The sequence below is a fragment of the Macaca fascicularis genome, chromosome 17 (genome assembly GCF_037993035.2).
Source record: "Macaca fascicularis isolate 582-1 chromosome 17, T2T-MFA8v1.1".
Lineage (NCBI taxonomy): Eukaryota > Metazoa > Chordata > Mammalia > Primates > Cercopithecidae > Macaca > Macaca fascicularis.
Genome location: NC_088391.1, coordinates 28,361,006 through 28,379,423, shown reverse-complemented (window position 1 = coordinate 28,379,423; position 18,418 = coordinate 28,361,006). Strand labels below are relative to the sequence as shown.

The following is an 18,418-nucleotide window of genomic DNA, read 5'->3' as shown; positions in this document are numbered from 1 at the left end:
TACCCCGTCCTGTGAGCGATGTCTGCACCCTAGAGAGCTTCGGTTACTGGACCCAGCACTGTATGGGCGCTTTTGTCGGTCCGGTACACAGGAGACCTTCGAAGGGATCTTGGTCTGGTGGCTGGTAGCTGCCGCTTGATGGTGGAGGAGGGCTTACGGTAATCCTCAGGAAGCCATAATGCTAAATAATAGGAGGGGAGTCTAGACCAGAGTCTGGAGCCTCTCCTGTCTAATCCTGGCTCTATAACCGAGTAACTGCGTAATCTTGGGCCAGTTCTCTTCTGTAAATTCGCGAGTGGTGGAGGGAGCTGACCATATAATTGACCAAATAATTTCTTTTTTATTCTTTTTTCTTTCTTTCTTTATTTCTTCTTGAGACAGGGTCTCACTGTCGTCCAGGCTGGAGTGTAAGTGGCGCGATCACAGCTTACTGCAGCCTCGACCTCCCAGGCTCAAGCAGTCCTCCCACCTCAGTCTCCTGAGTAGCTGGGAGCACAGGAGCGCCCATGCCCCGGCTAAATTTTGTGTGTTTTTTTTTTTTGTATAGTCGGGGTTTCGCCATGTTGGCCAGCCTGGTCTCGAACTCCTCACCCCAGGTGATCCACCCGCCTCGACCTCCCAAAGTGCTGGGATTACAGGTGTGAGCCACCGTGCCCGGCCATGACCAGATAATTTCAAGGATCCATAAGCATATTTATTTATTATAAAGAACAAGACAAATATTTACGTGGACACTAGAGTACTTTCACATGTGATATGTCGTTCTTGTGTACAATATGTTTCATAAACTTAAAAAACTAGACTGTCAACACCGGAAAGAACGAAAATTGGGGAAAGGGGCTAAAACGGATGTAAGCGTCTGTTCAGTGTGGTCTTAATAACAATAGCTAACACTGAGAATTTAGATGGATCTGGCCCTTTGCTCTCCATTTAATCCTCATGGCCCTCCTTTCGCCCATGAACAAAGCGGGTCTCGCTTGAGATCAAACAGGGAGTAAGAGGCGGGACTGGGATGTGGGCTCTGGTCGGCCTAATCCCAGAGCTTGGAAGACCGACGTCCCACTCACTGCCCAGCTCCACCCCCTCAGTGGCTTAAATCCTCAACCTCTTTTCTGGACCTGACACCTGGCTTTGCCTAGGGACAAGCTTCTCCTGCAGTTCTCTCTCACATGCAGACTGTGAATTTGGAGGAGGGACACCTGTCGCCTTCCTCATCGCTGCTGCTTCCAGCGGTCCTAAAACCTAGCTTTGAGTGCGACTTCATCAGACCCCGCCCTCCCCAGCGCTTTCCCCCGTGGTCATCTGCAGTCCCTGAGGACCAGGTGCCTGTGCTCTCTTTCAAGCACTGCATCTGCGGCCGTTCACACCCATGGCGAGTCTTGGAATGCCTTGGCCTCTAGTTTGTTGACCTCCTTTCCACCTAGGACCTTGCTCTCCACCCAATCTCAGCCGCGCCTGTCAACGTATCCGGCCCGTGGGATAGTCAGTGTAGGCCCTGGAGGAGGGGGTGGGAATTTGGGGAACAAGAGACACGAGAAATGGAGACAAGACAGTGCTCTGATCAAGTCTAGTTTAATGGTGGTAATGCAATGCCTTATATACATTTGGAGGGGAAGGGGTTGGGCTAAGGCGGAAATGACCTCATTGCGGAAGGCGTGGCCAGATAGGCTTCTGTTTCTCCGGTCAGAGGTCATGTTGCGCCTGCGCTGTCAGGTAGTCTTTTCGCGGGCGCGGGAAAAATGAATGAAGAAGAAGCAGGAAGAGCGCCATCTTTTAATGGCGGTATTAATACAGGGAAGAAGGTAAATCTAGGGAGAAGGTGTGGGGTGGAAATGAATATAGCTCAGGCGTTTAATCTTTAATTATTATTCGCTATGGCCAGGGCGTGCAGCTCCGGACAGTTCCCCCTTTTTATATTTTTATGACAAGAAAACCCCTCGGGAACTGCGCCTGTCTTAGGTTGGGTCAACTCACCCCCACCTTCTAGGCCCCTCATGGGATAAGGCAGCAGCAAGGGCGGCCCTCCTGTCTTAGGCTCCGATGGAGATAGTGTCCTCTTACCCGTCATTGACTGTCCAGTTCAGCACACAGGGGAGGTGGTCTTATTAAGGTAAATAAGACTCACCATTTTCAGTCATCTCAAGGCGATGATAATGGACCTGTATAGGTTTGGCCTGGAAGGCCTCGTTTTGTTGTCTGACAAATGCCATAAGCTTATTAAGGATTATAGGCCCGAGAGTGAGGAAGAGTAGAAGAGTGAGTAAAGGACCAAGAAATGGCAGGAGATAGGGGAGAAGTCCATCGAGTCCAGTCCATAGTGGATTGGCGGCCAGGCCTTTTCTGTGCTTTTCTAGTTCTTCTTGCAAAGTTTTTATCTTATCTCTGACGATTCCGGATTTGTTGGCGTAAAAACAGCACTTTTCCTGTAAAGCCAAACATATCCCTCCCTGTTCTGCCGTTAACAAATCTAGACCTCTTCTATTTTGGAGAACTACTTCAGCTAACGAGTCTACTTGGTCTTGTAAATCTTGTATAGTACTGGATAAGGTCCGTACATCTGAGATTAATTGATTGGATAATTTAGTATATTGGGTTAGTGAGACTCCTAGGCCTGTGGCTCCTGTAGTAAAAGCAGTGGTGATTCCTAGTCCAGCCAACAAGGGAATAAATTGTATGGCTCGTTTCGGTCTATAAATAAAATGTTCAATAGCGGGGATGGGGATAGGTTCATCTCCAGGGATGATATCAATGTCGGGGAGAAGAGTGGCCAGAACACAAAGCCCTGTCCAATTTGTAGGTAGATACGTATATGCCATGTTGTTTCCACAAACGAAAACCGAGCCATTTATAGCACACAAAGGGTTGGTGGCATTGATTATGGAAGTACAGTTGCCAAACACAACATAGCCTAAATCAATTTCTTTAGTGTTATTATATGATGGTGAAAAGAGGCAAGAGGAATTAGAAAACGTCATCGGTTGAACTAAGAGTGGGGGGTAATAGGACAGGAATTATTTACTAAGGATTCATTTGAGTAATTGACATAGGGCAATGAAAGGTTAGGTATGGCTAGAGGAATGGGGGGCCCATTTTAAGACAAAGCCAACAATCGTGGGCCACGCTTGTATTGGACATTTGAAGTAAACTGTAAGTAGCATTGAGGATATCAAAGGTTTGGGCATCGAGCCTAAAATTATCTCTAAGCTCAGGCAGGGCTAAAGGGTGATATTGAAGTTCAGGATATGGAGCTTTATGAATTTCTTCTAATTTTTTCTGGACGGTTTTAATTCTTGCAATATCTAATGGGCCTCCTCCATCAGAAATGTGAATGGGGGCAGTAGTGCTCCAACAAACAGGCTTTCCTTTTTGGCCGTTACAAGGAGATTGTACAAGTTTATTAGTGGATCCTAATACTTGTACGTCATTGATGCCTCCAGTTTGTGTTTTTAGTAACGTGGCCGTATAATATGTTCTATTGCCTGATTTGCATTGTTGATAGGAGGTATAACAGGAACTATGTACAGAAGATTGGAAAGAGCTACAAGGGCATTCTAGGAGCGGCCCGCTAGGTGAGGTATCTCTTGGGGTAGACTTACATTTCCATAACTGGTTTGGCATTAGGTAAGCTGTCTTGCCCGTGCAGGTCACCTGGGTGATTCTATCTGACGGAGGTTCAGATATTTGTCCCCCTCTGCAGTCACAAGGCTGGCCGTATTGTTTTCGTAATAATTCTTTTGCCTTACGAGGGTCACCAAAACCTGCATAGACTGTCACTATGTTATATAGAGCGATTATTCTCCAAAGGAATTTCATGTTAGGCTTCATTTTCTGAAAAACAAGAAGGAAAGAACTTCTCAGGGAGATTTATCTTCCCTGGACTGACAATGGTTATGATTTATTTGTCTTACCAATCTTTCAGGCAGCCATCTGGCTGCATCATTTTTTTGTGAGAAGATGCATACTGAGCCTCTTCCCCAAATTAAAACTGGATCGGGGCCATGCCATGAACTATCAAGTGGATCTTTCCATTTTACCATTGCAAACTGTTTTTGAGATTCAGGATGCCAGAAACGGTCGGCAGCTGATTTTCCATGACTGTCCAAATTTAAAAAATTAAGGATAAACAGGGCATGATTGAGTATGTTTCTGGGGGTACCCTTCACGGGGTACCAGCTCCCCCCTTTTAATTTTGTGATAATAGTTTTTAATGACAGATGAGCTCTTTCTACTATACCTTGTACTTGGGGATTATAGGGAATGCCTGTGGTATGTTTAATTTGTAGGGTATTACAAAATTGTAAGAAGGTTTTGGCTATATAACCGGGGCCATTATCTGTTTTGATTTGTTTGGGTATTCCTAAAATAGAAAAGCAGTGTAATAAATGAGCTATGACATGTTTGGTGGCCTCTCCTGTTTGGAGAGTTGCACTGATGAATCCACTATAGGTGTCTATGCATACATGGATATATTTTAGTTGACCGAGTTCTAAGTGGTGAGTAACGTCCATTTGCCAAATTTCGTTGGGGATGAGTCCTCGGGGGTTAACTCCTAGATGGGGAACAGGTAAATATGTTATGCAGTTGGCGCATTGTTTAACTATTTGTCGAGCTTGTTCTCTGGTAAGTTTAAACATAAGTCTTAAGGTTTGGGCGTTTAAATGATGTAAGGCATGTGCTTTTTGCACTTGTTGCAAATTGTCTGTAGTGACTGTGGCTATGGTTTTTGTTGCCGTGTCAGCTGTTGCGTTACCTTGTGTTAGAGGTCCCGGTAATCCTGAATGTGCTCTAATATGCCCAAGAAAAAAGGGAGTAGTCCTTTTTCGGATAAGTTGTTGACATTGTAAAAATAGGTTAGCTGTGTCTGAAATATGTTTAATTTGAGACACGGTCTCTAAGAGGGGTATTGAATGAGCCAGGTAGGCGCTGTCTGTATAAATGTTAAGTGGCTGACAAGGAAAAGCTGATAGTGCTGCAATTATAGCTTGCAATTCGACCAGCTGAGCTGATGTATAAGTGGTCTGGAATTTAACGACTACATTATTGTAAGTGTAAGCGGCAAGTCCTGTGGAAGATCCATCAGTGAAAATTAGTAATGCGTCATTGAGAGGTTCTTTATATGGGGAAATACAAACGCATGAAGTTTACAAAATTGAATAAGTTTGTTAGGTGGGTAATGGTTGTCAATCGCGCCAGTGTAAGAAGCGCAAGCAATTGGCCAGGCTTCCGTATTTTGTAACAGCCAATGGATGCGTAATTGAGTGTAGGGCTGTATAATGGTAGAGGGTTCTATTCCAAAGTATTTTCTACTGTTTTCTCTTCCCAAGATAATTAGATCAGCTATGGCATCATAATAAGGCAACAAAACCTTTTTAGGGGAGGAGGGCAGGTGTACCCACATAATGGGATTGTTCTGCCAAAATAGGCCAGTAGGGGTTATTGTTGTGTTAAAAATAAGGAATATTAATGGCTGAGAATAATCAATACCGGTAACAAATTGTGTTGCAATGGCATATTCTACCTGTTGGAGTGTTATTAATGCTTCTTTAGTAATGGACCTGGGGGATTTTGGATCAGAGTCTCCTTTTAATATATCGAAAAGAGGTTTTAACTCTCCTGTGGTGAGCTTTAAGTACGGTCGAAGCCAATTTATGTCTCCCAGTAATTTTTGGAAATCATTTAAAGTTTTTAAATGATCACGACGTATAACGGCCTTTTGATTAATGATTTTGGGTCCATTAATCTGGAAACCAAGATAAGTGTATGGATCTTGTAATTGTACCTTTTCTGGGGCTATCTGTAGTCCGGCTGCTGTTAACTCTTGTTTGAGTTGGGCGAAGCACTGTAAGACTTGTTCGCCAATTTCTCCTGCTATTAAAATATCATCCATATAATGTATAACATACATTTGTGCCCATGTTTTTCTGACTGGCTCCATAGCGGCAGCTACATATTTTTGACACAAGGTAGGACTATTGGCCATACCCTGAGGTAAGACTTTCCATTGATAGCGCTTCATTGGTTGTTTAAAATGTAGATGGAAGACTAAAGGCAAATCTTTTCTGGTTAGCAGGGTGAAGGGGAATTGTAAAAAAGCAATCTTTAAGGTCAATAATGATTTTAAAATATTTTTGAGGAATCGCAACCGGTGAAGGCAATCCTGGTTGTAAGGCACCCATAAGGATCATAGTGATATTTACTGCTCTTAAATCTTGTAAGAGTCTCCATTTACCAGACTTCTTTTTAATAACAAAAATAGGTGTATTCCAAGGGGAATTACTTTCCTCAATATGTCCTGCTGCTAGTTGTTCCTGCACTAACTGTTGGGCAGCACTTAGTTTATCATTGAGTAAAGGCCACTGATCAACCCAAACGGGCTCATCTGACTTCCAAATAATGGGGTCAGCACACCTTTGGGGTGCAGGTATGTCAGTGGCCTGAGCTAAAAATTTCCAAACCCCTTTTTATCAAGTTGTCCTGAAACCAGTATAGGCTGTGGGATACCGTTCTCTCCTTTTCCAAGACCTTTACCAGGGGTGTATCCTTGAGTTAACATTTGTGCAGTAACTATATCATTTGGACTACACATTATAATTTTCATTTGAGAGAGTAGATCTCGCCCCCAAAGGTTAACAGGTAGGTAAGGGATGACAAATGGCTTAATGAGGCCTGAATTGTTTTCTTTATCTGTCCATGTTAGGTATTTAGAACTTTGTTTAGGATTACTGCTTTGTCCAATTCCTCTCAAGTGAGTTAAAGTTTCTGTGGTAGACCAATGAGAGGGCCAATCTTCCTGTTTAATGATAGTTACATCAGCCCCTGTGTCTATTAGTCCAGTGAATGCCTTCTCGTCTAACCATAAGGTTAGAGAGGGTTTTTGATTTGTAATTGGTTGCACCCAATATATATCTGATGATCCGAAACCTTTTATATTTCTATTAGAGTATTGGATATTATTATCTGTTTTAACCAAAGGTAGCAGGAGTAACTGAGCTATTCTAACTCCTTGAGGGACAGTAATAATACTATCAATAGCTCTGGCCATAATTTTAATTTCTCCTTCATAATCATTATCGATAACTCCAGGGAGGACTTGTAAGCCTCTCATGGTGACACTACTTCTTCCTAAAAGTAGCCCAAAAGTGTTAGGTGGTAAGGGTCCATATATTCCGGTATTTAAGGTTTGCGGTCCCATTTCAGGTGTTAGTATTGTGTGGGAGGTGGAACTGAGGTCCAATCCTGCACTTCCTGGGGTTGCTCTACTAAGCTTTGAAATGGATTGCTGTTGCTGGCTGGAACAAAGCTGACTGCCCCATATGCTTGTTTCGGGGCCTGAGGCTGGCCCCTCATCCCGTTTCCCTGCCTGGGGGGTAAAGGATTTCCTTGACTGTCAGTTTTAGATTTACATTCGTTTGCCCAGTGCCTTCCTCTTTTACACCTTGGGCAAAGGCCTGGGATTTTTGCTTCTGGACTCTTATTTTGGTTTTCACAGCAATCTTTTGCAAAGTGTCCCCTTTTACCGCATCGAAAACATCCCCCTTTATCTTTACCTTTGTTAATGAGGAAATCTCTTACTGTTTGGCCGCTAAAAGCGGCGGCCATTGCTAGGCCTTGTTGATATGAGGGCCCAATATCTGAACAAAGGCGAATGTATCCTGTTAAATCTGTTTTCTTTCGATAAGGTCTGATTGCCGCTTGGCAGGCGGGGTTAGCATTTTCATAAGCTAACTGTTTAACATAATCTACACCCGTTTCTGCATTTCCAAAGATTCTACCTGCCGTGGTCATAAGTCTATGCACAAAGTCTGAAAATGGCTCATCGGGTCCTTGTTTAACCGCTGTGAGCGAGGCCCCTGGATCTCCTTTAACAGGAAGTTTTCTCCAGGCCTTTGTAGCAGCAGCCTGGATTTGTGAGAACAGTCCAGGGTCATATTGCATTTGGGCCTGAGTGTCTGCATAATTACCTGAACCAGTTAACATATCAAAATCCCAACCGTTTCCTGCCTGTTGATTTCTTTTAGCTGTATCTCTACAATTTTCAAAGAACTCTGACTTCCAAATTAAGTGGTCTCCCCCAGAAAGAACTGCCCTGACTAAGGTATTCCAGTCTGTAGGAGTGAGCTACAGATTCCACTATAGCAAGAGTATATGGAGCAGTAGCCCCATACTGAGAGGCAGCAGTCTTTAACTCTTTTATAATAGTAAAATCAAATCCAGTATGATGCCTCCAAGCCTGTCCCTGTTCATCTATGGTTTCAGTGACCGGAAAAACGTCTTTGGGGGAGGAGTCTTCTCTATGTCGGCTAGCAACTAACCCCCCTCTTGGAACATGTTGTCCAGGCCGCTGAAGTGGGCGCAAGGAACCCTCCATAGCGTCTGAGTTAGGTATTTTTTCATTTCCTGTTTTTAGCTTTTGGAGCCTAATTATCAATGATTGATGTAACTCCTCAAGTTTAATCTGTTCTTCTAGTTGAGCAATTTTTTGCTTTAATTCTTCTTTGGGATCTATTGCTGCCATAACAATGGGCGCAGAAGCCTCATTATGTGTCTTATTATATGGGGGTGGGTATGAAGAACAGGGAGGCAAATCAGGGTTGTGATATTTAGCCGCCTCTTCCTCTAAATCATCCCAATTTATATCCGATTGATTAGGCTTATTAATTTCCTCCTCCTTTTGAAGCATCTGTAAAATTGGGTATTTTTTTGGTTTGTTTTCGTGTGGTATTTCTTTATCTGTTACAGAAGGAGACTTGATTTCCTCATGATCACTTTCGAGGGAAATGAGATCTTCCTCCGTATCTTGCGGAGGCTTTGTGAGGTTAGAGCGGGAGCTAACCTTTAAAATATGCTCTGTCTGAGCGACCGCAGCCATGACTTGCGGATTGGCCTCCTTCTTATCTATTAAATCTCTAATGAGGTTCCAATAAGAGAAGGCGGTTACAGGAATTTTTTCTGGCCCAAAAGTATTATAATAGTCCTGAAAACAATCCCCTACTCTACGCCATCTTTTAATATCAATAGTTCCTTCCTGTGGGAACCAAGGGCAAGTGTCTTTTACAAAATCAAAAAATTTAAACAAATCATTACCTTTAACCTTTACTCCTCATATCTTTAAAGCCTCTTTTAATTGTCCTACATATATTTGATGTTGGCTTAATTCTTGTCCCATTTCGGACGCGTCACTTACCTTCGATTCTGACGCGGCAGCTTCCCGCGGTGATCGGAAGAGTTTGACTCCTTTTGTCTTCGTTAGCGGTCGACTGTCCTTTGGCGTCCTCTTCCTCACGGAGTTTCCAGGTCCCTGTTCGGGCGCCACGTATCCCGGCCCGCGGGATAGTCAGTGTAGGCCCTGGAGGAGGGGGTGGGAATTTGGGGAACAAGAGACACGAGAAATGGAGACAAGACAGTGCTCTGATCAAGTCTCGTTTAATGGTGGTAATGCAATGCCTTGTATACATTTGGAGGGGAAGGGGTTGGGCTAAGGCGGAAATGACCTCATTGCGGAAGGCGTGGCCAGATAGGCTTCTGTTTCTCCGGTCGGACGTCATGTTGCGCCTGCCCTGTCAGGTAGTCTTTTCGCGGGCGCGGGAAAAATGAATGAAGAAGAAGCAGGAAGAGCGCCATCTTTTAATGGCGGTATTAATACAGGGAAGAAGGTAAATCTAGGGAGAAGGTGTGGGGTGGAAATGAATATAGCTCAGGCGTTTAATCTTTAATTATTATTCGCTATGGCCGGGGCGTGCAGCTCCGGACATCGACGGACCTTACACCTCACGGCTGCCAGGGCCTGCCAGCCTTCCTCCACCTCCACTTCAGTCAGCCCTCTTTCCGACCTCCGCCCACTCTCTTTTTAGCTCTCTTCCCCTAGCACCTCAGTTCCGGTAATTCTTCAACCCACTGCGACCTCCATCGGTGGCTCCTCCTTCCTTTTCCCGGTCCCTTGCCTGCCCCATGTCTTCACTTTTCTTCCTTTACCCAGCGGAAATTCCACGGGCAGTCGCCATCACGCCCACACAGACGCCCTTGACTCCCTTGCTGTTTTCTCCATTGTCAGCCTCGTCCATCCGCCAAGAGCACCACAGCCCTGGTGAGGCCCAATTCCCTGCCCACTCCTTGCGGGCTCCCACATGGTGTTGTTTCACTTGAAAGCACAACCTCTAGCAGGGTGCTTCGTTCCCCCGGCCCTCCCAGCTCTCACCTGACCTCATTCACTCTCCCACCGCCAGGCTACTGGTTTATACCCCCTCCTGTCTCCTTAGACCCAACACTCCCCACCACCTCCTTTGGGTGGTTTCCTTGCACCCTGTTTCTCTGAAGATGACTACCACACCCCCACCTCCGCTCATGCTCCCCTGGGACAGTTGGTGGTACTTGCAGTTGAAGTCAGCTCTGCCCCTTAAGTGCTCCTTTCTCCTCCAGATATCACTACCTCAATTCTCTCTCTCGTCATCAGTTTTTCTCTTCTGGATCATTTTCATGCAAAACTCCTCAAAATTGTTTCTGTACTCACGGTTTCCACTTTTTCTTCCTCCCTGTCTCCTCCCCCTAGGCAGAGAAAATGTAATTTCTTCATTTATAGTTGATTTGATTTTCCCCTGTGCTCTCAACAAGAGAAATGAATGCTTTAGCCCGGGTAAGGCATGGTCCAGGCAGACCAGTGAAGCAGCCGCTCTGGGCAGTGTTCAGTTCTCTTAGACATCACGCCTTTCCCCAAGGTGGCCCAGGTGTATGGGGAGAGGGGTCAGTGGCTTAAAGCTAGAGGGAGAGGTCCTTATGAAGCTTCATGCTGGCTCCTGGGGTGTGAGGGGCTGGCATTTGCTAGACTTCAGTTCCATGTCCCCTTCCTGCATGCTCACCAGTGGCTCTGCTAGCCTTGGAGGCAGGGGCCTGTGGTTGGTCAAGAGGTGGCTTCTTTCTTTCACTCAGATGATGCTTCCAGGAGCACTCTCCATGGCTGTCATGGGCTGCGAATTCCTGAGTCTCTTTGGTTTTTCCCATTTGCTCCTTGGCCAGATGGACTACCCCAGCCTCTGCTGAAGGCTCCCTTTTTCCCTTCCCCACCCACCATGGTGGCGCTGAGGCAGGCTCACTGTGTCTGCAGTCAGCATCCTGGCTGTTGTGAATTACTCACCTCCATTCAGGCACTCCCTCTCTCTATTGTATTTTCTCCATATTGCTTATTATCAACTGACATACTATTTAATTTACTTAGTCTTTTGTTTATTATCTATCTCTATCTCCCAACATTATGTGCACCAGAAGGCAGGGCTTTAATCTACTGTGTTCACTGCTGTTTCCTTAGTGCCTGGCACAAAGTGAGAATTTAATAAATATTTGTTAACTTGGAGAATGAATGAGCTTCTGCAGAACCAGGTACCACTGTTTTCTTTACAATTCCTAGCAGTTAAAACAGTGCTCTGATTGCAGTGGGTGCTCAGTAAATATTCACTGAAACTTCAGCTGAAGACAGAATACTGACATGGAGAGGTGGAGACCCAGTGGGCTTTTTGGATAACATTGCTGTGCTGAGGTTCAAACAACGTGGCCCATAGGACATATCTGAGCTCTTACAATGAGTTGGCATTCAATGTTTTAGGAAGGAATGGGACCAGATCTGTTTTCTACTTTGTGTTTCTGTAGACATTCACCAGCTTCCTGACTTCATAGTTCATCTAGTGAGAAGAAGTTCTCAGTAGACCAGGAGCATGGGCATCTCTCTTCTCTACTCTTGGAGTACCTCTCCGCCTGTAACTCATGTGGGGCAAGAGTGGGTCTAGGTTTGGCCCGGCTGTGGCCTGCATCCCCAGAGGCAAGAAGTTGGTGTCATCAATAGGCTTTTGGCCCCGGGCTGGAGGCCTCACTGGTTGGCTTTTGATGAATATAGAGGGATGACCTGGATGAATATAAAGCTAATGCTTGCTGTTTGCAAGGCACTGTTCCAAGTCCTTTCATATCTGAATGCATTTCATCCTCCACAGCAATCTAAGGCAGCAGGTTCTTTTAGTATCTCTATGTTAGAGACGAGAAGAGCAAAGCACAAAGAAGTGACCCCAGGTCACTGGGACAGCCAGTAAGGGTGGTGCTGTCCACTTCCAGAGTCCATGGGCATAACCACTGCGCTGGGTAGCCTCTTGCTATATAGACCATGGCACCACCGGCTGCAGAGAATGCTAGGTTATGATCTGGAGTCTGCTAGGAAAGTGTCTTCCAGTTTGTATCTCAGAAACCAGATTTTATGGGCAAATTGAAGATCTGGAAAGTTGTGAGGAGCATTAAAATAGATCCATAACTTGCATAATAGCTTACTTATGGAAGCTTGTAAACACTCCACAGGCTTTACACTCTTCTCCCCACATAAGAGCAGGGCATGAAGTTTGTAGAGATGGGGTCTCCCTAGATTGTCCAGGATGCTCTTGAACTCCTGGTCTCAAGCGATCCACCCTCCTCTGCCTCCTAAAGTGCTGGGAATACAGGTGTGAGCCACCAAGCCTGGCCACTTCATAATGTTTTGAACCAACCTTTTACAATTGGGAAATTTCATGTAAAGTTCTGGATTGTTAGCATGATATCTTAGGCCTAGGCAGACCAAATTCTTTAGTAACTCCCAAGGACATCCATAAAATATTGCTGTAAACCAGACACATGCCGCAAGCTGAGAGGAGTGGTAACATCCAGGGAGGTGTGGGAGTTTGAGAAGGAAGCATTGTCTTGCAAAACTGGAAGCTGTGGCAGCTCTGAGCTCATGTTCCCCAAAGGCTGCCACCTGCAGCCTGTAGGCTGGTGCCACTCTGCAGGCACCCCACAGCTGTCACCACACACAAGGTATTTGTGGCTTCACACTCAGCCCCTTCCTCATTCACATGACCCACTGGGTCCTCTAGACCCCAGGCACCAGGAAATGGTATCTTTAGTAAAATGCAGAGATAGCAAAGCTGGCCCTGGAAGGGAGCCCCTGGCAGAGAAGTTCAAGGCCGGCTATTTCCCAGTCTCACCACATTGACGGGGGACTCAGTCTTTCCTAGGTTTTCTCTTTACATGGCAGGGACACGGCAGGGCAAATTCAGGCAAGACTTTTGTGGAGTGTGGGTTCCTATTACTCTGTGGCTGTTGCTTTAGCACTTTTCTTTTCCTTTTCTTTTTTTTTTTTTTTTTGAGACGGAGTCTCACTCTGTCGCCCAGGCTGGAGTGCAGTGGCACGATCTCAGCTCACTGCAACCTCTGTCTCCTAGGTTCACATCATTCTCCTGCCTCAGCCTCCCGAGTAGCTGGGACTACAGGCGCCCGCCACCACGCCCGGCTAATTTTTTGTACTTTTTTTTGTAGAGACGGGGTTTTACCGTGTTAGCCAGGATGGTCTCGATCTCCTGACCTCGTGATCTGCCCGCCTTGGCCTCCCAAAGTGCTGGATTACAGGCGTGAGCCACCGCGCCTGGCTCGCTTAACAGTTTTCTGTTAGTCCTAGTTTCTCCTGAGAGACAGACAGGCTCAGCGCAGCAACAATTTCCAAGGGGGATGGATGGTGGAGAGGGAACAAGTCCTTGGGAGGGTGGGAGGCAAGAGGTTATAGGCCTTATACTACTGGATATGAACATTCTTACTGTGCAGCTGCTGCCATTGGTAAACTGTGAAACTGAAAAGGTAATTTCTTCTTTAAGACCTCTGTGTCATCCTAGAAGGATTAAGAATGAGATAGAGCTGATAACTTTGGTCTGGGCAGGCCAAATTGTTTAATCGCTTTCAAGGACATCCGTAAAATATTCAGTTGTAAGCCAGGCACATGCCACGGGCTGAAAGGAGTGGTAGCATCCTGGGAGGTGTGAGGGTTTGAGAAAAAAGAGACAAGTTGGCCTGTGTCCTTAGCAAAATGAACTTATTGACTACGTCAGTTTTATGGACTTGATGCCCAGGATTCTCTAGTCTTATGTTACCTGTGTATCAGTTTATAAGTTTTATATTCCCTTCTTAAGCAATTCAGGTGAAATTTACATAAAATTAACCATTCTGAAGTGACAAACGTATTGGCATTTTGTGCCCTCAGTGTTGTGCAACCACTGCCTCTGTCTGGCTCCTGAGCATTTCCATCAACCCAGCACCCACTGAGCAGTTACTCCCCATTTCCTCCTCCCTCCAGCTCTGGCATCCACTAATCTGTCTCTATGGATTTACTCATTCTGGATATTTAATACACATGGAATTGTACAATACGTGACTTTCTGTGTCTGGCTTCCTTCATCATAGCGTGTTTTTGAGCTTGGTCCACCTGGTAGCTATATTCATTTTTGAACATGTCAGCGTGTCTCAGTTGTGGTAAGTGGTAAAAACGGCATATTCATCCTTGGATGAGTATTTAAGATGGGCTATTCTTAAGGACTGAGTGTGGGCTCAAAATGGTAGTGAAAGTATCAGGGGATGAAATTCAAGAGGAAAGAAATTAGGGTTTCTCATTTAGTCTGTTATGCTTGTACCAGATTCTTCTCATCTGATTTCTTTCTGTTCAATCCTTAGAGGGCTGTGGCTTGCTTTGCATATGATGAAGTGCTTAGCACAATGCCTAGCAAACAGGTGGTACTCAATCAATAAATGCTATCATAAATGCACTATTAAAGTCAATTAATATTAATTTTGATTTCCTAGAGTTTATACATTTTGGGCCAGACAGCAGAGGATAGTGGTCAAGTGAGGGAGCACCAGACCAATCACCTGGATCAAACCCCAGCTTCATCATTGATTAGCCATGAGACCTGTGGCAGAGAGCTCGACTTCTCTGTGCTGCAGATAATGCTTACTAGAGCAATTAAGAGGACTGTATGAGATGCCCAAGGTAAAGAACTGAACACAGCGCTTAGGACACATTAAATGTTCGACAGATCCTAGACATAATGATTTGAACGGGTCACGTGGCTTCAAAATCTGTTCGGTTTTGAAACTGTTTTCTCTTGGCAAATTTCCTATAATAAGTAGAAATGGCACAATCACCCTGTTTATGAGACAAAAAATAGTCATTACAGCATCTAAACATTTGAGGGCACCACTCTGGACACAGAATTTGATGACCACCTTATTGAAATCTTGGTTCTTTTGTTATTTTCTTTTTTCCTCCAAGTTTTTTCTCCCCCCTTAGGAGCATCAGAGAGAAACTGAGACATAAACAAAAGGGATACATATTCCCAAGGGCATATACTTACAAAATGTATATGAAAATAGAACATTTAAAAACTCTCTAAAAACAGGAGGCATCATCTTTTTTGATGATGGGAGTTAGGTTACAGAATCACTGCTTAAGTTTGGGGGAACTATTTTCTTTCTTTTCGTTTTTTTTGAGATGGAGTCTTGCTCTGTCACCCAGGCTGGAGTGCAGTGGCGTGATCTTGGCTCACTGCAAGCTCCGCCTCCCTCGTTCAAATGATTCTCCTGCCTCAGCCTCCTGAGTAGCTGGAATTACAGGTGTGCACCACCATGCCCAGCTAATTTTTGTATTTTTAGTAGAGACAGGGTTTCACCGTGTTGGCCAGACTGGTCTGGAACTCCTGACCTTGTGATCTGCCCACCTCGGCCTTCCAAAGTGCTGGGATTACAGGCGTGAGCCACCGCACCTGGCCTATTTTCTTTTAAAGCCTGTTTACCTCCTTGAGCCACCATCCTGCAGAAATAATCTTATAATGGTGAGAAGCAAGGGATTTGTGTTGGAAAGCAACCCATGGAATGCTCAAACAGGATGCATAAGATTCTATACTCCTATTTCCAATCTACAGAAAAAAAAGAGGTGACATGCAATCATACTGTCAATCAGTATTATACCCTACTTAAACCTGGACTCATGCTTAGCTGCTTCTGTGATGTTCCTATTTCCAGACTCTCCTTCCGCAGCCCAACATTTTAAACTCTTATCACGGTACTTGGAGTTGCGGCAATTAAGAGATGTACATGGATTTTAAAAGCACTGAGTCGAGTGTGGTGTGGCTCTGTACCTTGTGAGGAAATGAATGGGAAATGGCCAGTGGAGCCCGGCCCAACCCGGGTGGGAAAAAAGGGAAAGAAGGAGGTGATGGCAGAGTTTTCGAATGCTATCATGGAGGAAACCTTGAAAAAGCAGGTGGCTGAGGCCTGGAGCTGTGGGACACCATTCAGCCACGAAACCATTGTCAGGGACGTGGACCCCTTTCTTCACTGCATGATCCCAAACTTCATCCAAAGCCGACTTCTTGGCAGGGCTTCAGAAGGAACTTATGAACTTGGATTTCCATGAAAACTCTAATGATTTATATAAGTTCCAGCAGTCTGATGATTTGAAGAAGAGGGCCTCACATCTCTGCTTTAAGGAAAATTCTGTTTGAAGATTTCTGGTCCTGGCTTTCTGGTATTTCTAAAATTTACTGGGAACCAACCACTGATGTGTCCTGTGCTAAATATGAATTCACTGATGCCCTGCTGTGTCATGATGATGAGCTAGAAGGGCGCTGGATCGCCTTTATCCTGTACCTGGTTCTTTCCTGGGACAGGCGCCTGGGGGGTACCCCGGACCTGTACAACACTGATGAACACTTTCAGCCGAAGCAGATTGTCAAGTCTCTTATCCCCTTATGGAACAAACTGGTTTTCTTTGAAGCATCTGCAGTGTCCTTTCACCAGGTGTCCGAAGTCCTGTCTGAAGTCACGTTTGTCTATCAGTGGCTGGTTTCATGGTCCTTCACTGACTAGGCCTCCCAACTACTTTGAACCCCCTCACACCTTGGAGCCCTCATACCCCACAAGATCATGAAATTTTGTATGATTGGATCAACCCTACTTATCTGGCCATGGATTACCAGTTCAAACTCAAGAAGAGTCTGAAGAAAGTTCTAAAATTTTCCTGAAGAAATTTCTTAAGCCTGAGAAATTTGCAAAGGTCTGTGAGGCCTTGGTGAATGGAGATGTAGAATAGAGCAGCTGAGGTCCCCCTAACAAAAGGTTTTCTTGTTTTTTTTTTTAATCTCAGCTCACTGCAAGCAGCATTTCCCGGGTTCAAGCGATTCTCCCATCTCAGCCTCCCGAGTAGCTGGGATTACAGGCACCTGCCATCACGCCCGGCTAATTTTTCTATTTTAGCAGAGACAAGGTTTCACCATATTGACCAGGCTGGTCTTGAACTACTGACCTCAGGTGACCCGCCTACCTTGGCCTTCCAAAGTACTAGGATTATAGGCGTGAGCCACCGTGCCCAGCCAACAAAAGGCTTTATGAGAAAGCTGAGGAGAGGAAGCTTCCCGATATATTGAAGGAGTGAATGAAGTTATTTTGCTCTGAGGCACTATTCTTGCTGCTCTCCAACTTCACAGGCCTGAAGCTTCACTTCCTGGCCCCTTCGGAAGATGAGATGGATGACAAAAAAGACGAAGCAGCGGCCTCTGCTGCTGATAGAACTGAGGAAGGGACTGGCCATAGCCCTCCTAAGTGAGAGAATAATCAGGCAGCCATGAGCATCAATGGCCAACAGAGCCACGACCAGACAGACCCAGAGTCAGAGGAAAATGAAACAAATAATGAATCAGGTGTTCCCACATGCCAAAGGAAACTGAGGCGTTGGAAGACTGGTCACCACACTTCTAATTTGTGACCATAGCAAGGCTGATTTTGCCCTAGACTTAATTCTCCACTGTGGCCGTGAAGGCTGGGAGCCAGAATATGGTGGTTTTACTTCTTACATTGCCAAAGATGAAGATGAAGAGCTGCTAACGGTGAATCCAGAGAGCAATTCTTTGGCATTGGTCTACAGAGATAGAGACTCTGAAATTTGTCAAGCATATTAACCGCTGAAGCCTGGAACAAAAGAAAACCTTCCCAAACACAACAGGTTTCTGGGACTTTTCATTTATCTATTATGAATGACAGCACTGGGCAAAGCTGAACAAAAACATGATCCTTCATCAATACTGGGAAGTCTGGAAGAGCTAAGCATGGAGTGAAGGAGAGCTACATGGTAGCTTGCCTGACAGTGTTCTTAAAACTGGTTGTCCTGGCCGGGCGCGGTGGCTCAAGCCTGTAATCCCAGCACTTTGGGAGGCCGAGACGGGCGGATCACAAGGTCAGGAGATCGAGACCATCCTGGCTAACATGGTGAAACCCCGTCTCTACTAAAAATACAAAAAAAAAAAAACTAGCCAGGCGAGGTGGCAGGCGCCTGTAGTCCCAGCTACTCGGGAGGCTGAGGCAGGAGAATGGCGTAAACCCGGGAGGCGGAGCTTGCAGTGAGCTGAGATCCGGCCACTGCACTCCAGCCTGGGCGACAGAGCGAGACTCCGTCTCAAAAAAAAAAAAAAAAAAAAAAAAGCAACAACAAAAAAACTGGTTGTCCTTTAATAGGACTCATAATGATTGTCCTCAACCTAGACGTTGAGCTTGAAGCTATGTACTTATCTTTTGATTAAAAAAAAAAAAAGTTGGC

The 18,418-nt window shown here is 45.3% G+C and overlaps 1 protein-coding gene, 1 long non-coding RNA gene and 1 pseudogene across 3 annotated transcripts in view; 2 read left to right on the top strand and 1 right to left on the bottom strand.

Annotated features, from left to right (window-relative positions):
* LOC102121074 (prolyl 3-hydroxylase OGFOD1-like) overlaps positions 1-18,004 on the top strand; it is a 44,699-nt pseudogene extending 26,695 nt beyond the window's left edge.
* Positions 1-18,418, top strand: part of LOC141408986 (uncharacterized) — a 38,867-nt gene that overhangs the window by 14,964 nt on the left and 5,485 nt on the right. The window lies entirely within an intron of this gene.
* Positions 30-9,313, bottom strand: LOC135968110 (uncharacterized). Its single transcript, XM_065533248.2, has 3 exons — positions 9,185-9,313; positions 3,108-3,828; positions 30-181 (listed from the first exon to the last, which is right to left on the bottom strand). The coding sequence occupies exons 2-3, from the start codon at positions 3,823-3,825 to the stop codon at positions 30-32; spliced, it is 870 nt and encodes a 289-aa protein (XP_065389320.2). The 5' UTR covers positions 3,826-3,828; positions 9,185-9,313.

Coding starts and splice junctions, on each gene's coding strand:
- LOC135968110 (XM_065533248.2), bottom strand. CDS start 3,825: ATGAAGCCTAACATGAAATTCCTTTGGAGAATAATCGCTCTATATAAC. Junction 182..3,107: donor TACAAGCGTGGCCCACGATT/GTTGGCTTTGTC, acceptor CCTATTATTTAG/CATTATGGCTTCCTGAGGAT.